At 43.3% G+C, this 22980-nt stretch overlaps 1 protein-coding gene across 2 annotated transcripts in view; it reads right to left on the bottom strand.

The window, feature by feature from the left end:
• Positions 1-22980, bottom strand: part of slc4a11 (solute carrier family 4 member 11) — a 170123-nt gene that overhangs the window by 69697 nt on the left and 77446 nt on the right. For both annotated transcript variants that reach the window (XM_083634026.1, XM_083634027.1), the window contains exon 5: positions 16730-16958. In XM_083634026.1, the coding sequence (XP_083490152.1) occupies positions 16730-16958 (229 nt within the window). The remainder of the gene's footprint in view (positions 1-16729; positions 16959-22980) is intronic.

Here is a 22980-nt window from a genome sequence, read left to right as displayed (position 1 = left end):
GTTGTAGGATTATTGGTGAATTCTTTAACTGCATTATCATCCACACAGTTTGGTTCGAGGGGGGAAAACATTTTCTAATCTTTATAAATCACAGGAGGATAATGCAATCTGTCCCAAATAAGGGGAGTGAAAAATTTGCAAAAACAGAAACTGGTCCAAAACAATTGTGATCTTAATATTTCTTCTGGTTGACATCCTAGTACAACATCAAGACAAAAACACAAAATCGACTGACTAGTGCAGGCAAAATACAAAATTCCAGGGAATAGCTCGCTATAGTTTCTCTGTCAGCTTGCCAAAGGACCGCAAGCCTTTTTGGCAATGAGATTCCTCACATTATGCTTAGAGGTGACCTCAATAAAACCCCTGATCTTTTGCCGCCTAAAAGATTAGCTGTCGCCTCACCCATGGGTATCACTGCCTGGGAGAACACACACACTCATGCATGCGCACACGCACACGCCACACGCACACACACACACACACACACACACACACACACACACACACACACACACACACACACACACACACACACACTCTCATGTGCACGTGCACACGCACACACGGGGAAATGATGCGTCTCCTTCAAAGCGTGGGAGGTTGAGGAGGGCACTTTGAAGGAGGTGATTAAAATACATGGGGCTCTATACAGCAGTGGGATATGAAACACTTATATTAGGTACATTCCATCATAGCCAATCACCATGCAGCGCATAGATGCTATGATGTCACAGGCGATGACAGGGTCACCAGGACTGGGTCAACGGTGAGACCTTGTTATCTATGAGAGGTTGTCAGTTCTAATCCTCACATAATAGCCAACTATAATAATGTTGTATCAAACAACGCCGTACATGAGTATATCAAAGTCAAGCATGGTATTTGAAGAGCTGTATTCGGGGGGAGGGGGGGAGGGGGGGGTGGATCCTCAAGTTTAACATTTGATATCTAAAAGATTTGAGGATCCAGAAATAATTTTGTTTTGACAACCAGAGACTTAACTTACAGTAACTACCCTGCCAAAAATGCATGGAATTGCATCCTGTAAATCACTGTCAAAGAGATAATTTCACCTTTTTCAAATGTTTGACATGTCATTTTGAACTCAAACTCTTGATGCAGAAACAGCTCCTCATCTACGGCCTGAGTTTTCACAGCGCATTACAAAAGAACTGATGTGCCATAACATTATGCAGTGTTTCCCCTAGAACATTTCTCAGGCCTGGAGGGATTTCAAAACGTACCCCGACCACAACGATGGGGGCCCCTCGCTGGCGACGCTCAATTTTTAGCTAACCTGTTCGCATCTATATTTGCAATGGCATCCCAAGCATCATCATATTATGGGATGCGATGCGAACAGTTGTATTATGGGATGTGCGTTTCCCAGGCAACGACACACGTTGACACGTTTTGGAACAGCGCTGCACGCTGGCACGATGCTCCTAAAAGCAAAATGTTTATTGTTTTGAATGATTTGGCATCTTCTATTACTGTCAACACTGTCAGCACCAGTATTGTTGTATTGTAATAATATGCCATAACAAGGTTTATTGAAATTTTGGGGAGAGCAGAAAAAGAAATCTAAATAAATAAATAAATAATAATAAATAAATAAAAAGCATTTTTTTCCCCTGGCCTGGCGGGGGCGTCGTTCGCCTGGTGGGGCCGCCATGTACAATGGTAGGGGAAACATTGATTATGGGACGAGGGTCCGCTGGACAAAAAGGCCGCTGATTTGAGGGGCAGCTGAAGAGCCATCGATATCTGTGACAGGATGGATTGCCTGGTGTCTGTAATTATTTGATGATGACTCAATGGACCCAGTCCTGAACGCGCAGACCAACACAAACGGCATACTGATGGTGATTGGTACAGAAGCAAAGCACTGATTACACCCTCACGGCGGCCGACGATAGCTGACATTTTCATCTAATTAGCACAGCTTACCGTCATCAAAGAAAACAAAACTTTGAGACTTGTCTGCACGGCGGGGAGGAGGGAGAGAAACCAGGAGGAGAGACACGAAAGATTCAGTTTAGTCATCTTTTAACAATGGAATTGAAGACACACAGTGAGCAATATGTGAGCACTTTTAGTAGATACAGCTATACATGCAAGCACACACACAATATAATGCATACCCACACAAATTATTTCTCCGAGGCCTATTTTACAATTTTGAAATAATTCATGTTACTACAATAATTAGGCCTACTTTTGCTTTATCTATTTTTTTTTATCAATTTCAGGCAAATTATGGAACATTTTGCAATATCCCATGTTTTACAGTTGATCACATTTTTTAACCAAATTCCGTGATTCCATCCGCGTTTTCTGCATTGCAGAAATAATAGGGCCCTACACACACACACACACACACACCCTGACCACACACACACACACACACACACACACACACACACACACACACACACACACACACACACACACACACACACACACACACACACACACACACACACACACACACACACACACACACACACACACAGGTAGTGTTGAACAGGCACTATCTCTGCTGAACAGCAAATATCTCTGCTGAACAGAAGCTTCATTTCCTGCCCTCCTGTCCCTCATGCATATTAAATATAATTTCCCAGAGAAAATCCCTCAATGTTCCGTCTTTGTTAGGCACAGAGAGATCTTATCTTGATTACCGGCCACAGGCTATTACCAAAAAAAATATTTTATCACTGATAGCAGTTATGTGTTCAGCTAGTCCAAAGAAACACGAACTGACATATATGGCCATCATTTTTCATGTGGTAAAGTGCCTGAATTAATGGATTCAATTTAATATTCTGATCACTCCTCCAGACTGTTACCGAGAGATTTTCCCTGTGAAAGTCATGCCACTGGCCTGGAATAGATACATTATTATAACGGAGATGCATAGTCAATTGTTTCAGAAATACACAGCACGTTTCCTGTTGAACGGAGCTAATTATTTCCAGAATATGTGCCTACTACTGTGCCTACTGTATGACAAAAAACTTGTATCTGCACAAAGCAAGTTTAAAAATTGCAGTTTTGTATTTTTGAAATCATACAATGTGTTTGAACAGGTTTCAAGGTTCTGAGAGTCATGGAACTCTTAGAATGCAGAAAGGGTTTTGTCAATTTTCAATGTAAGACAAAGAAAAACACCCCCCAATTTTTTTTTCCTGTGACAACAAAGATACACTGTTCACCACAGGGGCACAAGCACCTTGTTTTAACAGAGGCATATTTGCATATTTTGCATATTCAAAATTAAGAATATGTGATTTTTTTGGAGTTTGATTTGAGCTCACACACACAAACGGTGGAGGATTATGCAAATCGAGGCTAAGTGGAGAGCCGCATAGATCGATCAAAGGTGACAGCAATTTAGGGAGAAATGATGTTACAGTCATAAGAAGTAGGACACACAACCAGCATCACACGTTAGCTCCATGCACTGTAGTTGCTAACAGCATCACAGAGGAAAACACAAAGGATTATTAGTCAAAACGTTGACAATGAGTCATTCTGTAGCAGCCGCCATGATCATTATTATCATCACCATCATCATCATTGTCACTATCACGATTACATTTAGCATCCTCCAATCATCGTTTTTGAGTATCTTAGAAAACATTACATTATATGAATAAAATGTTGTGTGTTTGTTTTGCTATTAATAGTAGTATTACTACTAGGATTATTAGTATAAGTAGTAGTAGTATTTTTATAATGAGAACTAGCAGGCTTTACAGAGGCTCACAGACAACAATTAAAAATAGAGAGAGGCTTAAATGTGTGAACACTTCACAAACTGTGCTGTGGTACATGTTAAGTTAAAAAAAATGCAATTTCTATTCTTGCACAAAATATATAAATTCAAGCACTTTCAATGACCCATGTCTATTTATGTAAAAAACTTTCAAAGCCTTGATTTTTTTCTCTCAAATTAACAAACTTTCAAGGATTTCAAGGCCCCGTGGGAATCCTGATTACGGTTATCATCAGCAGTGTTGCCAACTTGGCAACTTTGTTGCTATATTTAGCTACTTTTCAGACCCCCCTGACGACTTTATTTCTCAAAAGTGACTAGCGACAAATCTGGCGTCTTTTTCTGACCGTGGGAAGCAACGGTGGGAAGCAACGGTAATGTGTTGAATCCACGTGCATTTGCAAATAAATGAGTGCGGCTGCTGCCGGGGTTTCTCTCTCTTTCTCTCTCCCTGTCAGTGCTTCACACAGATACACACACACAGAGCATAGGGTTTGCTTGTCATTTATAACGGCGTATGCCAAATCAGCACTTAATATCTCACAATGGCATGCATAATTGGATATGCAAATTAGCATGTGACGTCATCTAGCGACTTTCTGAGCAGCAAATAGCTACTTTCCTTGGAAAAGAGTTGGCAACACTGATCATCAGTGGTGCACTGCTCTGTTTTCATATGCACACTGTTTATATTGTGGTCCATTGCTGAATCCCAAGACATAAGTGAAAAAACAGTAGACGTTGGCCTCCAAAAATCAACTCTTCTGATCAAGTTGGGGGCAAGACTAATTATCTCTGTGGCCTTTTATCTTTTCACTTCGGTAATTCTCTGCACTTTCTGTGCCTGTTATAATCTCACCCTGTACTCCTTATCTACAGTGGTACAGTATTACACTCTAAATGAGCTGCTCTGCTCGACAGCCGAACCACCCACTATGGGAGAGTGAACATAGATATGGGAGAAATTAATACCTGAAGAGATTTGTCCTATCGATAACATACTTCCATACAGTATAAATGTATTCTCCTAGCAAGAGCCTTTGTACCTCCCCCGGAGAGATTTTTCCTAGCTGCCAACATGAAATAGTTTCACATAAGGCTGTTCATCATTTCAATTTGGGGATCCTATCAACAACCATGGGTTTCTCAGTCTGACTGAACCACGTTTCATTCCAAAACCCTACACTGAAGAGTATACCATTTCAAAATGAGATATCGACCATTTGAAAAAGAAAAGGGCACGTATTCTTGCAAAATGATTGATAGTACAAAATCAGAACAAAGGATAATAGGTACTTTAAGCCCAAAATGATGACACTTTTACAGACTGTGATTTAAGGTAACGAGGTAATGATTTCCCCCCAAAATGGATTGATACAGTATCATCTTGGAAATGGACTCTTCAAATATCTCTTTAGTAGGCATGGCGATCGTTAATTTTGAGCTGCGACGAGCAGCTCTATAAGTCACTCTGTCGGTTGGTCTCCATTTTGCGCTGTACCCACGCAGGAGAGAATCTGGCTGCTCTTACTCTCACTTTGGTCTAGAGCGGGGGAAAAAGGCTCTGTTATCTTTACAACCATCCACCGAAAGTACCAAGCAGGACTCCTTTATTGCACAATCCAAATCTTCATCAAAACTTGCAATTTTTAGCATGTATCAACGCCAGAGTTGGGGTCCGTTACTCAAAAAAGTAATATATTACACATTACACATTACTTTCAAAAAAAGTAATGCCTTACTTTACTTGATTACTCCCTGGAGAAAGTAATTCGTTACACTACTCGTTACATTACTTTTGCGTTACTCCGTAACATCGCCTGAGATGCATTGTCACGTAATTTGCCAGTTAACAATACAACATTAATCATTACATATATGCCCATATATTAGCACAAATCTCTATCGTAATAAGGTAGGTTGCAAAACTTTTCCTGTCTGATGGTGGCTGTCCGTTCCCTGCCATCTGTATTTTGCTCAATATGTTTCTGAAAAATGGCGATTTCATTCTACTGTTGAAACTGGCAACATTTCCTCTACCATGTACGAGGAGGCAACAAGCCTGTCAATCTCTGATTTTGATGTTACCTGGTGAAAAGAAAGCTTTTGCTGCTTGCTTGGGGTCGAGGCAGGCGACTCAGCTTGGGTCTGCAACCAGCTTTGTGTTAGCATGTTTCCACTGTAGATGCTTTGAGAGGTTTATGTCGTAGGCTACCGTAGCTAGCTGCTTCTGTCCAGGGGAACGTTTGCAGTGTCACATTCTTGTCCTTCCGCGCAACAAAAACTTGTTGTAGAAGACGGCGCTTTTTGGCAGATTGCTGGCAGACTATTACGGAACACACCGCAGTGCACCCACTTCCCTAGAACATGTTGTATTTACAAGGGGTATTTACAGACCCCAGCGCTGCATGTGGGTTTCTCTTATGGTTTACGTTTACATTTAATTTAATAAAATTTTGTCCAATATTCAGATATTCCAGAATTGCATGTTGTGTTAAAATACATATTATTTATATCTAACACTCTTTAGCCTGATTTAATTGTAAAACGGAGTGTAAAAAGTTATGCAAAGCCTTCTGGGAAATTTAACCCATGGAAGAGGAAAGTGGGCGGAGTTCCCAGCATGCCCTGGGGGTACTGTGTTTTTGTGTCAATTGTTTGTTTGTCAATGTGTTTTGGAGGTTAAAATGATTTTTTGTTCTATATGCATGATGTTAGTTATCTGATAAGCTATGTGTCGACTAATAGTGTTGTTCTGCATGCTAATACAAAGTTGAAATGTTGGCACCATGAGTGATTCTGCTGTGCAGTTAAATGACCTGTCTGATGGGACACAAGATCTGCTATTAAAACGGAGATCTTTTCTCTCTATACTTATCTTGCTAGTACGCATGTAACGAGGTAAGCGTTTGATTAGTAACTGTAATGTGATTACTGCACTTAGGTACAGTAGTGCCTTACACTACTCGTTACCGACGAAAGTAATGTGATTACAGTAACGCGTTACTTTGTAACGCGTTGTTGTTTCACAGCGGCGGAGGCATTTGAGAGCGACATGCAGGGAGCAAAAGGGAAATCCCTTTCCGCTCTGACTGAAATGGTCAGAGCCGGTCAGAGCAAATGGCAGAGCTTAGACCCACAGCCTTCTTCCAGGCAGTCAGACTAGTTCACACCATTTAGTGGGCACAGTTTTCACTCTAGGAGGCTGAAATTTGGCATGGTCAAGTGCGTGTTTGTGTGTGTGCGTGTGTGTGTGTGAAGGTGCATGTTTGTCTTCATGCCAATTGGCTAAAAGGGGCAGTGTGTGTGTGGGGGGGGGGTGTACATTTTGAAATACAGGGCAGCAGAGGCAGAGTAGGGTGGGCTACTCCTACCATCATGCATTTCGGGAAATTCACATAGTGGTCGCTGCATTTGTGAGGTTTGTGAGGCAACTGAACTCACTAATGGGACCAGATCCTCTGGGCCCTAGTCTCGCTTACCAGACTCTCCCAGCAAAGGGGCGAGGAGAGTCTGGCTGGGGAGGCTTTCTATTGTGGACTTGAGGGGAAAAAGGCTCTTTACAGCCATCCACCGAAAGTACCATGCAGGCTGCTTCATTGCATAATCCTCATCAATCGTTTTCAGCGTGTAGCAACGAGCTAGCGACTAGCGCTGCTGTTGTTATTGTTTCAAAGGCAGCGGCGCAGGCATTTGAGCTCGGCAGATTCGACACGTATACAGCAGTCAGAGCGGGTTGGAGCCAATGCAGAGCTTGCAGGGATCGGAATGGGATTTCCATCCGGCACCGACTGAAATGGTCGGCACCAATGAGAGAGCTACATGCTGCTTCCTCCTAGTCAGACTATCTGGGCCCCAGACAGAAGCACTATTTTCTCAACACTATTTGCAGTCGGAGGAATACATCTCTCCCTCCGCCGCTAGGGGCAGTGCCCTGCTTTTATAAAGGGCAGCGGAGCGAGCTTGCGTTCATTCTTTGGATTCTTCTCGCCCAGAAGGAGCTCATCAGTCCTGTTGCTAGCTATAGCTGAATTGTTCACAGTGGATATTTTGACTGTATTGATCGTTAGGTAGTGACAGAGCCGACACCTCTCTCAGCCAAATAGAGAAAACTATCCCTCGACGAAAGTAGCCATGTACCGTCACATGACTGAGTCACCAGCCTCAGCCGTGGTTAATTTCAGCGATAGTAATGGGCCAGTCACCACTTTTGGAAAGTGTCCCGTCACTGTCATTGAGCCGGATTTCACCTGACGCTATGGCTAGCTCCACTAGTCACAACAAAACACCGTCCGCAGCCCACTTAGCTCATGGCAATTTTCCATCCTGTTGACCTTTGGGTCGAGCGATGAGCTGTCTGCCATACAGGAGCTCCCATATCCAATTAGTGAGTTGCCTCATGAATAATTAGAAATAAAACTTAAAGTTATGAATATAACCCAGGGTATGAATAATAAGAGTGAGGCAACTCACCAGGCAACCCTTCTTGCCAGGGTGGGCGAGAAGAATGCTCATCAAGAATGAACGCAAGCTCGCCACCCCCCACCCTTTATAAAGGCACTGCCCCTAGCGGTGGAGGGAGAAATGTATTCCTCAGACTCCAAATAAAGGGATTTGGTGTAGAGAAAATAGTGCTTCTGCCTGGGGCCCAGTCAGAGGATTTTGTCCCATTAGTGAGTTGCCTCACTCTTATTATTCATAAAACCGGGGTTATATTCATAACATTATGTTTCAATGGCTATTGTTTCACAGTTTCGGCCAATCAACTGCTTTTGTTGTTGTTGATGGGGGTGATTGGTTGACAGCTATTGTAATGGGTGGGCCATTACCTCAGCTCGAAACGTCATGTCTGTGGATGCCTATTAAATGAAGTAAAAGGGAGCTACAGTGTGTGTGGACCTCAGTCTGTTTTCATTGTTTGCTGCTTTGTTTGGTCCTGCACCTTCCTTGAAGGTTGCTGGATGTGTGCCATTACCGTACTTCAGTTTGTTTGGACAATTACCTGTGCCATTACCTGCCTGTCAACCTGCTGCTGAAATCAATCTCAGAAAGACTGACTGACTGACATGTGACGTGCATTTTTTTTGGAAGGATGACTCATATAGTCTCTAGAAGTGTGTACTCAACTTTTTCCTATGGTCTAGTGCAGGGGGTCCCAAACTTAAGAATGGTCACTTTGAAATTTGAAAATCTTCCTGGGCCCACCAAACCATTTAATCACAACTCTGATCAACACATGAGACTAAGATGAAGTATTGCCCTAGTATATATTTTTTTATTTATGGTTTGAATTTCAGTATCTCCCAAAAAAGAAAAAGGAAAAAAGAAAAGAAAATCGCAATAGTGTAAATTGTACTAACGAACGAACCGCAGTGCTTGTAGAATTGCACAATGTCAGGCTTGGTGTAAGACATGTGGATCTAGTCACGGATAGTTGATGGCCAAGACACACTTGGTAAACTGAAGTCTTGATGAGTAGGAACGCTGTGGAACTTGATAGCTGGGTCTGCAAAGTTCGAAGTTGGGAACGGTTGCAGAGTGTTGACGCGAGGTTAGTTTAGTTTATGAACAACTGCAGAGGACCTCCAGAACCGAACCTTTATAGGTCCCGAATATGACATCACCTTGTGTTATGACATCATCAGTGAGTGAACTATGACATCACAGTAGGAAAGATGACATCATCCTAACAGTACCCTCCCCTCTACGGACGCGTCCAATGAGACCATCAAGGATGACATCTGGAGAACAGAAACTCTGCAGACTCCAGTGGATCCTCTGGAGTCGGCCATCCCCCGGGGCACGATCCAAACATGGGAGGCTGGAGACCATCAAAAGGATCAATGTGTTGGCCACTTCAGCTGACCGCATGGTGGGTCAGCTGAAGCGGCCGGTGGGGAAACTGGCGCCTCAGGGTCTTCTGTGTTGACCACTTCAGCTGACCGCGTGGTGGGTCAGCTGAAGCGGCCGGCGGGGAAACTGGCGCCTCAGGGTCTTCTGTGTTGGCCACTTCAGGTGACCGCATGGTGGGTCAGCTGAAGCGGCCGGCGGGGAAACTGGCACCTCAGGGTCTTCTGTGTTGGCCACTTCAGCTGACCGCATGGTGGGTCAGCTGAAGCGGCCGGCGGGGAAACTGGCGCCTCAGGGTCTTCTGTGTTGGCCACTTCAGGTGACCGCATGGTGGGTCAGCTGAAGCGGCCGGCGGGAAAACTGGCATCTCGGGAGCCTCCTCCTTGATTGGCGGAAATGTACCCGCTAAATCCATTTCTGAGTTGTTCATACTGTCAGGCTTGGTGTAAGACATGTGGATCTAGTCGTGGATAGTTGATGGCCAAGACACACTTGGTAAACTGAAGTCTCGATGAGTAGGAACGCTGTGGAACTTGATAGCTGGGTCTGCAAGGTTCGAAGTTGGGAACGGTTGCAGAGTGTTGACGCGAGGTTAGTTTAGTTTATGAACAACTGCAGAGGACCTGCAGAACCGAACCTTTATAGGTCCCGAATATGACATCACCTTGTGTTATGACATCATCAGTGAGTGAACTATGACATCACAGTAGGAAAGATGACATCATCCTAACACACGATACATATAGATATATATAGTATTGAATCAGGAGATAAACATATAATATTCTAATATTTTGGGATTTTGGGATTAAAGTTGGGGTGCACGGTACGCACCATGCATACCTTGGGTGGAGGAGGTCAGATGATTGTCCTGCAAAGGGCAGCGGTGGCAAAAAGATTAGAGAAGTGAGCTTGTGACAGGAAGATTGTTGGTTCAATCCCCGGGACCGGCAGGATAAATCTGGGTGACGAAAGTGAAAAAGCAGCGCTTGCCCCTCCTTCATTACCCCCACTGAGGTGCCCTTGGGTAAGGCCCTTTTTTTTATATATATATATATTTTTCCCCAGATTTTTTATCCCCCATTAGTGCTAATTTTAATTTATTTATCCTGGTTGCTGCTCCACCCTCTGCCGATCTGGGGAGATCGGAAACTGGCTCCATGCTTCCTCCGAGACATGGGCAGTAGCCAGCTTCTTTTCACCTGACAGGGGGAGCTTCACCGGTAGGACATAGCACGTGGGAGGTTCACGCTATTCCAACGAGTTCCCCTCCCTCCGAACGGGCGCCCCTAACGACCAGAGGAGGCACCACCAGGATATTGCATGTTTTGGTGAGGGGTTCCTATATGAAGGAAACCCCCAGGAGGCACGGGGAGAACATGCAAACTCCACACAGAAAGGCCCTTTTGATGACCCCACCCGGGCGGTGGGCACTCGAGGACATCAAGAAATCTTGTCACATCACACCAATCCTAGCCTCCCTGCACTGGCTTCCTGTCCAGTTCAGGATCCAGTTCAAGGTCCTAGTGTTTACTTACAGACCTGTCCATGGTCGAGCCCCTGCCTACATTTACGAACTTATCCACCCCTATAGGACCAGCCGGTCCCTGAGGTCCTCTGATCAGGGTATCCTGGTGGTGCCCCGAACCAGGCTGAAGACAAAGGGGGAACAAGCCTTTGAGATGGTGGCCCCAAGGCTCTGGAATGAGCTCCCCCAGGACTTAAGAGCCTCTGCTTCTGTGGAGATCTTCAAGGGGCAGCTGAAAACCCACATTTTCAGACAGGCATTTGGACTTTTGTAAATTGAACTGTTGATTTCTGATCTCAAAAGTTTTTTGTTTTGCTTGTTGTGTTTTTATGTACTATGTTCTGTATTTTATATTTGCTTTAAAAACCACTGTGAAGCACTCTGTGCACCCGTGCTGAGAATGGTGCTATATAAATAAAGTTTTACTTACTTACTTACTTACTTACTTACTTACTTACTTATTGATTTTCGGGTTTTGGGAAATTTGGAGCCGGTTGAACACCATCTCCTCAGTCCTATCGATACCGGGTCTCGATCCCTATCCCTAATCTTTTTTATTTTATTGAAATCTTTGTACACTCAGACTGCCCAGACTCATTACTGTATATCCAGCTGTGCATTTTACACATCTGCACAGTCTGTACTTATTTCTGTATATATGGATACAGCCATCTCTAAAGATAATTAGATAAATATTGAAGCACATTTACACATCTGCTTCAACCTGTAAATCTGAAGACTTTCTATTTATTTATTTATTGCATAATTTTCAAAATATTCAGTTGTTGCAATTATTACAGTTGATCTTCAGCACTCATTGTTGTCTAGTGATTACTTGATTATTGTTTTAGTTTGACTTTCATGTCAGCAGCAGTCATTTTGCCAGCGTATGTGTGACGGACATCTCATTTTGGAATGAAATGTAAATTCAGCAAGACACGGTATTCTGTTGTGACAGGGTTCCTGCACATTTTCCATTTCAAAATGCCAAACTTGGATGATATATGCAGATTGTGGTTTTGTGGTGGCAATATAGCTGTCAACTGTGAATCTAAAGCTGTACATTCTTTGTCTTCACAACAAATAATAATCACTGGAATAAACAATATTTTCTTCTAGTTTTCGAGGCTTTTTTGCACAAGCCCTAGCAATGCTCAAACTCACTTTGACAACAGTTCCAGGCTACCCGGACCTGCACAGGGAGCCCCGTTGTTAAGATGGCAGCCACACAGACAGAGCCCTCCTCTCTAGCCTCATTTTGGGGCATTCTGGGAAAGAAACAGTCAAGTAGCAGCTGCCACCACAGCTTGAGAGTCTCACAGAGCCATTTGAAAAGCTAAGTGAGTGATCGATGACAAAAGTCAATTATCACTTCACGGATCTGTCAGGGCGAGCTTCACAGACCACCCACCTCTCAGTAACCATCACCATCCACCAGCACAGCCAGGGTAACAGGACAACACCACCCACCTCTGACTAACCGACCGTCACCATCCACCAGCACAGCCAGGGTAACAGGACAACAACACCACCCACCTCTGACTAACCGTCACCATCCATCCACCAGCACAGCCAGGGTAACAGGACAACACCACCCACCTCTGACTAACCGTCACCATCCACCAGCACAGCCAGGGTAACAGGACAACAACACCACCCACCTCTGACTAACTGTCACCATCCATCCACCAGCACAGCCAGGGTAACAGGACAACACCACCCACCTCTGACTAACCGTCACCATCCACCAGCACAGACAGGGTAACAGGACACCACCCACCTCTGACTAACCGTCACCATCCACCAGCACAGCCCAGGGTAACAGAACACCACCCACCTCCATGGCCATAGCCAGGATTTGAGAAATACCACAGTAATTTTATCGCGGCGTGGGGGGGTCCAGGTGGGCTGTGCCCCCACCCGGTTAGAAAATGTTGTCCATTTTAAAGTAAAATGCTTCAATCTGGTGCACTTTGAGAGCAAAATTAATAGGCTATTATCTATAAAGAACTACAGACATCATATTAGATTAAAAAATAAAAATAAATGTCTCCCCACATAATATATATTCTGCATACAGGTCACATATGGTAGAATACTGATGGATTAAATACAATGGCCCATCTACACAAACATCACTTACACGGGAGTTACTTACCAGAAATGGTCAGAGCAAAGCACATCTGAGCTGTCGTTCACAAATTCAGTTTCAGAGCAGCAGGTGGATAGTGATGTGGGGCTGCAGGCAAAGTCTGTCTTCCATTATTTAAAAACTCTCGTAAAAAAAAAAAAAAAAAAAAAAAAAAAACTCTCGTAACGGGACAAGCCCGTCTTTTATTGTCACACGAACACCACAATACATGCATGCGGCCACAACACACTCATGCTGACGGTGGCCGGTGAAAAGTGTCCTCTGCATTTAACCCATCCAGGCATGTCCTTTCCTCCGGGGGGCAGGCCAGGAGCAGTGGTCGCTTTCTCGTACAGCGCCCGGGGACCAACTTCGGATGTTGTCGTCACTGGTCGGATGACGATGACGATCTGATCTTTTGCATGTTTTTAGTGGGGGGGTTATATACGGAGGAACCCCCTGGAGGAGCACGGGGAGAACATGCAAACTCCACACAGAGAGAAAGACCCTTACGACGAGATACCCCACCTGGGCAGTAGGCACTGAAGATATTTTTTTCACTTTCTCTTAATTAATGTTAATATCGGCAGTGGTAGGTGTTTTTAATTCCTATATAATGCTAGTTTAATAAATAATAACGCATCATATTATTTGTTATATTTTGTGAGTAATATTGGTGAATCAATCAATCAAGCAAGCTTTATTGATGGACTCAGGTCCATAGAAAATACATAAAAAGAGACACAAGACAAATACAAGTACAATTGCACTGATACATACAGGCTCTTCAGCCAGTGCTCCCTATGCCTGGATGTGTATCAGGAACAGCTCATCATAGGGTTAGACAACGCCACAATGATGCTGCACTACCCATTTAAATAAAGTAATGTCTGTTGTTTTTTTATTCAAGTGCTGTTATCTTTGACACAAAGTACTTGATTTAGTACTATGGATATAGGCTAGTTATTTGTTTGACAAATGCGGCATTTAAAATAGAGTGCATTAGATAATTCTCCAGCCATCCAGATAATGGGATCTTTTATTAGCCTATTTACAATATAAGACAATACAAGAATACCCCTCCCCCTCACAAAAAATGGTGCGACCAAATCATGTGCTGTGCGACCAACTGAAAAACGTGGTTGCACCAGAAAAGTTAGTCGTGAGCCCTGTAGAGGTTCTAAACGTGGGTTTTGATACATTTTCGGTTAATTGCTCAGCCCTAGCAGAGGCAGCCCGCAAAACTCTCTCATATGTTACAGTCACTCCCTCCAAATGTTACAGTGGTGGATATTGTCCCCCCTCATTTGTTTACTCTGCATCTGCATGGAATTATCAATTCTTTCTTGAATGCCATTTGACCAGCTGGTGAATTAGACCAATCCATAACATACAGTATACTGAAAGGAAAGCAAAACCAGATTTTTTGTAAACATACCGGTATATACTGTATATTTTGGGGAGGTGTTAGTTGAGCCAGCTTGCAGGAGGCAGTGGGACTTCAACAATGGCTATATACTGTTATGTAAGCGGGCATAACAGTGTAATAGTGGGCTGGGGAGATACGTCTTAACACAGAGGCTGTGCTGAGCTGAGGGGACCGGACTGATGTGACAAGGATCCGTAAGCCCATGAAAGGGCACCAGACAGGGAAAACTACATTTTAAGTATCTGAAGTGTGTGAGCTATGCTTAACATTTTCATTAACAGTTGAAAGTCTAACAGGGAGGATCTGTGTGTCTGTCACACACACACACACGCACACACACACACACACACACACACACACACACACACACACACACACACACACATGCACACACACACGCACACACACCAACCAACACACACCCACACACACACACACACACACACACACACACACACACACCAACACACATGTGGGCACACACACACATGCGCACACACACACGAGCACGCGCACGCGCACACGCATGCGCACACACACACACACACACACACACACACACACACACACACACACACACACACACACACACACACAGCTGAAAAAACTTTGTCATCTTACCAGAGTTTGGTTTGTTTGTGTGTGTTCACATGTACATATTTGTCCACGTGTATGTATGGGTATAAAGTTGGATTTCCACCATTATGCTAGAGAACCAGAACCTGCAACCCCTACATCGGCGCTGCACTCAGCATATGTCGGCTTACGCGTAAGAGGAGATCTACTTTGGTAGTTTTCTCCTTGGAAACGTCTGATGTCTGCACATATCTTAGGTGTAATAGGAGATTTATTTTGAAAGTTTTCTCCTTGGAAACGTCTGATGTCTGCACGTATCTTCTTTACACTGCATCCACTCAAAAGGCCATGGGCAAAGAGAGAGCCTGGGCTCAGACATTGTCTTCAAGCTCCTTCAACCATTCTCAAGTGTTGACAATTTCTGCTCTTCAGCATAGGATAAGGCTGGTTTTCAAGGTGTTAGTCTCTCCCCACACTCAAATATTAAATTGAATCGCTGTGCTCCGCAGACTAAATAATAGACCCTGTGCCACTTTGCAGCCCCCGCTGCTGTTTGTAGGGGGGAACAATTGAATGACTGACAGGTTGTAGCACCAATGAGAGAGTGGTTCATTTTCAAACGTCAACAGAGTCAGGTTGGGTGTGTGCACCAGTCATTACTGACTGGTGGGTTCAGGATTCCGAACCCAACGATCAGTGGACAGGATTCTGACATCAGTTTGGAGCAAGCAGTGTCCCAGACCCAGAGAGATCAACGTAAGAACTCTCATGGGTCTGGTGTTGAGACTAGGTAGAGGTTGACACATGCAGATCAGATCTTAGGTTTGGTTAGATATAGAGCTGCAATGATTAGTCAATTAATCGGTTAGTCGATCGACAGAAAATTTATCTGCAAATATTTGTGTAACCGATGAATCGTTTAGACTAATTTTTAAGAGTAAAAAAATACAAAAACTCTCGCATTCCAGCTTTTTAAATGTGAATGCTGGTTTCTTTAGTCTTCTATGACAGTAAACTGATTATCTTTGGGTTGTGGACTGTGGGCGAGCACAAAAGACATTTGAGGATGTCATCTTTTTTCTTTGGGGAAAAAGTGACCGACATTTTTCACCATTTTGTGACATTTTATAGACTAATATTATATAACTAACGACTAATCGATTAGTCGAGGGAATAATTGTTAGTTGCAGCCCTAGTCAGATGTTACAGGTCTTGTACGAGTGTGTCTGTGATTTTATAGACAGTTTTCACAGAATTGTGTTCCTAGGGAACAGTTTGAAACGTAGCTTATTTCCTGTCAGCTATTGCATTAGCAAACACTGCAACAGGAAGTAAGCTAGGGGCAGTTTAGAATGGTTATGTTGTCAAGTTAAAAGCATCTATATTTCTATGCATTTTTTCCACATGCGTGTTTGCGACAGGGTCCCTGCTCACCGTTGACCTCCTGAGCTCCAGCGTCAGTGAACAGCATGCTCATCACCTCCTCGAAGTTGCAGCTGGGCTCGGAGGCGTGGCTGTCCTGGCCCACGTGGTGCAGCATCCTCTTCAGCACGTCGTCCAGGGATGCCGCCGTCTCATCCAGCAGGATGCTCGCCCTCGCCAGGAAGCCATCCAGGTCTCGGTGTGCCCGAATCTCCTCCTCAAAGTTCATCAGCTTCACATACTGTGGAAGAAATGTTGGAGGAGGAGTTAAGTTCTGTCGTCAGGATGAATCCTGTCAGAGTTTTCTCCCCTAACGTACTCTGGGCCCTATCTTTGCAAAAGCGGTAATTTAGCATTTAACGTTGCGCGCAATTGGGGGCGTGCACAAAGCGCAAGCCTGTTATAATTGTACTGGACATAGGTGTGCCACATGCCAAACCAGGCACTTCAGTGCAAAAATGTGGGATAGATGGCGTTATCCTATTGTCAGCAGCGCGCAATTACTTTGCGCTAAGAGCTTTTAAAAGCACCTCTTATGCGCTAAATACGATGGAGCGCACCATAATCTCCGTGCTGCGCAGCACAGTGCAAAGTAAAATTCCTTTTGGATATGTCATTATGCACAGCCTTGCCACGCCAGGACATCAAATTCTGCTGCTAAAATTGGGTATTAGCAGATAATTCAGTGAAGCAATCAACTATAACTCACTGAGAAACTTTCTTTTATCACATCGCAAAGAGGCAAATTAATTGAGAAAAACTGTTGGACAATGGACATAGGCCAGGGGTGGCCAAACTTTTTTGGCTGTGGGCCGCATACAGAAAAATATAGGGGGGCACGGAGACAACATGCAAACTCCAGACAGAAAGGCCCTTTTGACGACCCCACCCGGGTGGTGGACACTCGAGGACATGCGGACGGGCACGCACTCCTTCAGCGCTCATAGCGTCCCAGGTGGGAATCGAACAGAGGACCATCTAGCTGTGAGGTGACAGAACTTACCACTGTGCCAACGTGCCCCTCCACTTAAAATGCCTCCTTTTCTAGAACTGTCATTACGTGAATCAGTATGATTTGCAAAGAATGCTAGAAAGTGCTGTGTCAATTGGGCTTGTGGTGGAGGACTTAGGGCTTTTCAAATTTAGAAATTTTGATATTTTATGATCCCCATCAGGCCAATTAGTGGTGTTTTTTGTGTGTGTAAACAACAGAACACTGTGCCAAAATGCATAATTCCTGCAACTTTTGTCAAAATGGGACCAGCAGTGTCTGAGATATCACCTGAGCTTTCACATTTGACAGATGGAGGAATGGATAGACGGACCACCACAGCCTGATCCATGCCCCCCGCTGGCTTTCATTGATCACAACGGCAAAAACACTAAAGGCGAGAGGATCCCCCACTGTCCTTTTAAAAACAAAAACAACAAACAGCCCAGCAGAAAGAGCAGGGCTAGAGACCAGGGAGCTATTTGTCTAGTTCTTTATAAATATTTTTGATTCTGATATGGTTGTTTTTCTGCCAGCGTTTGGGTCAGTTTACCTTCAGGTCAACTGATTCAGTTGAAGTGTGAACTGTGTCTGTGATTCATCTGATATTGGTGGGACATTTATTCCTAGTTATATGTGTTCGAGATCTGGTGATCCTTGTACTATATGTGTCACTATGCATAATGGAAACTAGGGCTGGACAAATAAATAGCTCGATATTATATTGATATTGTGATGAGACTAGATATCATCTTAGATTTTGGATATCATAATATCGTGATATGGCATACGTGTTGTTTTTTCCTGGTGTTAAAGGCTGCATTACAGTAAAGTAATGTAATTTTCTGAACTTACCAGGCTTTTCTAGCTGTTCTATTATTTGCCTTTACCCGCTTGGTCATTATATCCATTATTCACATTAATAATGATTATTTATCAGAAATCTCATTGTGTAAATATGTGAAAGCACCACTATTCATCCCTACAATATTGTCGCAATATCTATATGAATATATTTGGTCAAAAATATTGTGATATTTGATTTTCTCCATATCGCCCAGCCCTATTGGAAGCTGTAAGTTGTCAACATCTTTTTTTATATATATTTTATTTTCAATTTTTAGAGAACAATATACAAACAACACAAACAGGCTCAGACACCGGGAAAAAAAGGAAAGAAAAACCCCAACATACATCAACATTGCAACATGGCGCTATCAGCTGCATAAGGTGCATGGGATCCCATGCAAAAGGTCCATAAGATACCAGCGGATGAGCCATCCATCACCCCTAACGTGAAAATAGCCCATTTCATGACACTCTATACCCAGGGGTGTAGTATACACAAATATGTCAGTCCTGCTCTGTGGTTATGCAGCTATGTGATTTAACAGTACTTAGAAAGTCGGAAAAAACACCTTTTTCAAGGTCAGAATTGAGACTTTGACTATCAATTTCTCCAAAATGGCAGCGTGAAAATGGCCCATTTCATGACAGTCTATACCCAGGGGTGTAGTGTACACAAATATGTCAGTCATGCTCTGTGGTTATGCAGCTATGTGATTTTACAGTACTTAGAAGTCGGAAAAAACACCTTTTTCAAGGTCAGAATAGAGATTTTGACTATCAATTTCTCCAAAATGGCAGTGTGAAAATGGCCCATTTCATGACAGTCTATACCCAGGGGTGTAGTGTACACAAATATGTCAGTCATGGTCTGTGGTTATGCAGCTATGTGATTTTACAGTACTTAGAATGTCGGAAAAAACACATTTTTCAAGGTCAGAATTAAGACTTTGACTATCAATTTCTCCAAAATAGCAGCGTGAAAATGGCCCATTTCATGACAGTCTATACCCAGGGGTGTAGTGTACACAAATATGTCAGTCTTGGTCTGTCATTATGCAGCTATGTGATTTTACAGTACTTAGAAAGTCGGAAAAAACACCTTTTTCAAGGTCAGAATTGAGACTTTGACTATCAATTTCTCCAAAATGGCAGCGTGAAAATGGCCCATTTCATGACAGTCTATACCCAGTAGGGATGGGCATTTCTAGCAAAAACACTATTCGAAATTGGCTGGCCAAATTCGAATTTAATTCGAAATTCGAAAATAAAAATAAAAATGTAAAAAAAATTAAAAATATTTTTTTTTTTTGTTTTTTTTTGTGAGTGAAATGTTGCATTGTCTCCCCTGATTCTAAGTCTACGGCTTTATTAATTAATATAAAAAGCTTCTACTGTGGATCAGGGGCGACAATGCAACATTTCACTCAAAAAAAAAAAAAAAACTTTTTTTTTTTTTTTTTTTTTTGTTCGAATTTCAATAATAAAAGTTGACCTTGATAATAACAACGATTATTCGAAAATTCGAAATTCGATGCCCATCCCTAATACCCAGGGGTGTAGTGTACACAAATATGTCAGTCATGGTCTGTGGTTATGCAGCTATGTGATTTTACAGTACTTAGAAGTCGGAAAAAACACCTTTTTCAAGGTCAGAATTAGGGATGTTCATTTTGAAAATTTTCCAAAATCGATAATCGGTGAAAATTAACGATCAATTATCGATCATCGATTTTATTAATACTTAGAAAATTTTCAATATTTTCAATTTTTATTTTTTATTTTTTATTTTTTATTTTTTTTACAAAATGAATACCTATGGCAGAAAATACGAAAGACAACGTGTTCTCCTCAATGAACTCTTTATTTCAATGTGTCTCCTCTTCAACACTGCTGTCCCCGGCGCTTGCCGGTGTGAATTTCCCATGTTTAAAACAGTTTTGTTGGCACAAAGGCCCGTGCCCAGCCAGAAAACTAGAGACTATATGAAGCTCCACCTCACATTAGTCGGCTGTGCAATGGAGTGGGGGCGAGGAGGAACGAATTCCACCCAAACCTAGTCGGAAAAAAAAAAAAAAAAAAAAAAAAAAAAAAAATTATAATTAAAAAATCGATCCAAATGCCACAGGATCGATTCCAATCCTTAACGATCGATTATCGATTTTCGATAATTGATGAACATCCCTAGTCAGAATAGAGATTTTGACTATCAATTTCTCCAAAATGGCAGTGTGAAAATGGCCCATTTCATGACAGTCTATACCCAGGGGTGTAGTGTACACAAATATGTCAGTCATGGTCTGTGGTTATGCAGCTATGTGATTTTACAGTACTTAGAATGTCGGAAAAAACACATTTTTCAAGGTCAGAATTAAGACTTTGACTATCAATTTCTCCAAAATAGCAGCGTGAAAATGGCCCATTTCATGACAGTCTATACCCAGGGGTGTAGTGTACACAAATATGTCAGTCTTGGTCTGTCATTATGCAGCTATGTGATTTTACAGTACTTAGAATGTCGGAAAAAACACCTTTTTCAAGGTCAGAATTGAGACTTTGACTATCAATTTCTCCAAAATGGCAGCGCGAAAATGGCCCATTTCATGAGAGTCTATACCCAGGGGTGTAGTGTACACAAATATGTCAGTCCTGCTCTGTGGTTATGCAGCTATGTGATTTTACAGTACTTAGAATGTCGGAAAAAACACCTTTTTCAAGGTCAGAATTGAGAATTTGATTATCATTATCTCCAAAATGGTGGCGTGAAAATGGCCCATTTCATGAGAGTCTATACCCAGGCGTGTAGTGTACACAAATATGTCAGTCATGGTCTGTGGTTATGCAGCTATGTGATTTTACAGTACTTAGAAGTCGGAAAAAACACATTTTTCAAGGTCAGAATAGAGATTTTGACTATCAATTTCTCCAAAATGGCAGCGTGAAAATGGCCCATTTCATGACAGTCTATACCCAGGGGTGTAGTGTACACAAATATGTCAGTCATGCTCTGTGGTTATGCAGCTATGTGATTTTACAGTACTTAGAAAGTCGGAAAAAACACCTTTTTCAAGGTCAGAATTGAGACTTTGGCCCCTATTCTCCCACAGGCCTTCGGCGCTAAAACGGGCCTTCGGCGCTAAAACGGGCCTTCGGCGCTAAAAAACGTGCCTTGCGCCTGTCTCGGGAAGATATCAACATGGCTTTAGGCTGGTAAATGCGCTTTACGCTGAATGGGCGTGGCGCACTCCCTGAATGGGCGAGAATGGGCGTTTCGGCCTTAAATGCCGGCCTAATGATATCTTCCCACCTGGTGTAAATTTAGCGCTTTGCGCTTTTGAAAACCAGGCCTATTCAGTGCGCCAGTTGAGCGGGGTGCTCCTCTGCCTCTCCCCTGTCACCCTTCTCTGTCTCTCTCTGAAACCAGGCCTATTCAGTGCACCAGTTGCGAGGAGCGCTCTTCTGCCTCTCCTCTGTCACCCTTCTCTGTCTCTCTCTGACTCCCTCGCTCAGACAGACACAACACACGTCCCATAGGAAAAAGAAGTTGTAAGTTCACTGCCTGTGAAATGTCCCAGCATGCATTGTGCTACTCCATTTCGCTACTAAATAGCAACCAAATGAGCCGAAATAGATATAAAGGTAAATCTAAATAATGTGTAATGGTAACACAACCAGTGAAGGTCCCAGAAGAGGGGAGTGACATGAGAGAATTTGGGTTGGTTAAATACCAGATGGGCTGCAGCGTTCTGAATGAGCTGAAGCGGTCGGATGTCAGCGGCAGGTAAGCCGGCCAGGAGCATGTTGCAGTAGTCCAGGCGGGAGATGATAAGTGACTGGACCAGGAGTTGAGTCGCTTCCCTCGTGAGAAAGGGATGGATTTTGCGGATGTTGTAGAGGGAGAACCTACAGGAGCGTGCTGTCGCAGCAATGTTGGCTGAGCAAGACAGGTGGTTGTCAAGGATCACCCCAAGGTTCTTAGCTGTTTGGAAGGGAAGCACAGTGGTATTGTCAATGGAGATGGAGAGATCTGCGATCTGAGATCTGGAAGAGTAGCTCTGTCTTACCAAGATTGAGCTTGAGGTGGTGGGCAGACATCCAGTCACCGATGTCTTTGAGGCATGCAGAGATGCGAGCCTCGATTTGGGTGTCGGAGGGGGGGAGGGAAAGGAAAAGCTGGGTGTCATCAGCATAGCAGTGATAAGAAAAGCCATGAGATGAGATCACATGGCCAAGGGATCTGATATAGAGAAGGAAAAGCAAGGGCCCCAGGACTGAGCCCTGGGGGACACCGGTGATAAGAGGGCAGGATCTGGAGAGGGACCCTCTCCATAAGACCCGATATGAGCGGTTAGAGAGATAGGAAGCAAACCAAGAGTGTGCAGAACCTGAGATGCCGAGGTCAGACAGAGTGGAGAGAAGGATTTGG

This window comes from Poromitra crassiceps (genome assembly GCF_964638095.1).
Source record: "Poromitra crassiceps genome assembly, chromosome: 3".
Classification (NCBI taxonomy): Eukaryota; Metazoa; Chordata; class Actinopteri; order Beryciformes; family Melamphaidae; genus Poromitra; species Poromitra crassiceps.
Note: the sequence above shows the minus strand (reverse complement) of the source record. Positions and strands in the feature narration are given on the sequence as shown.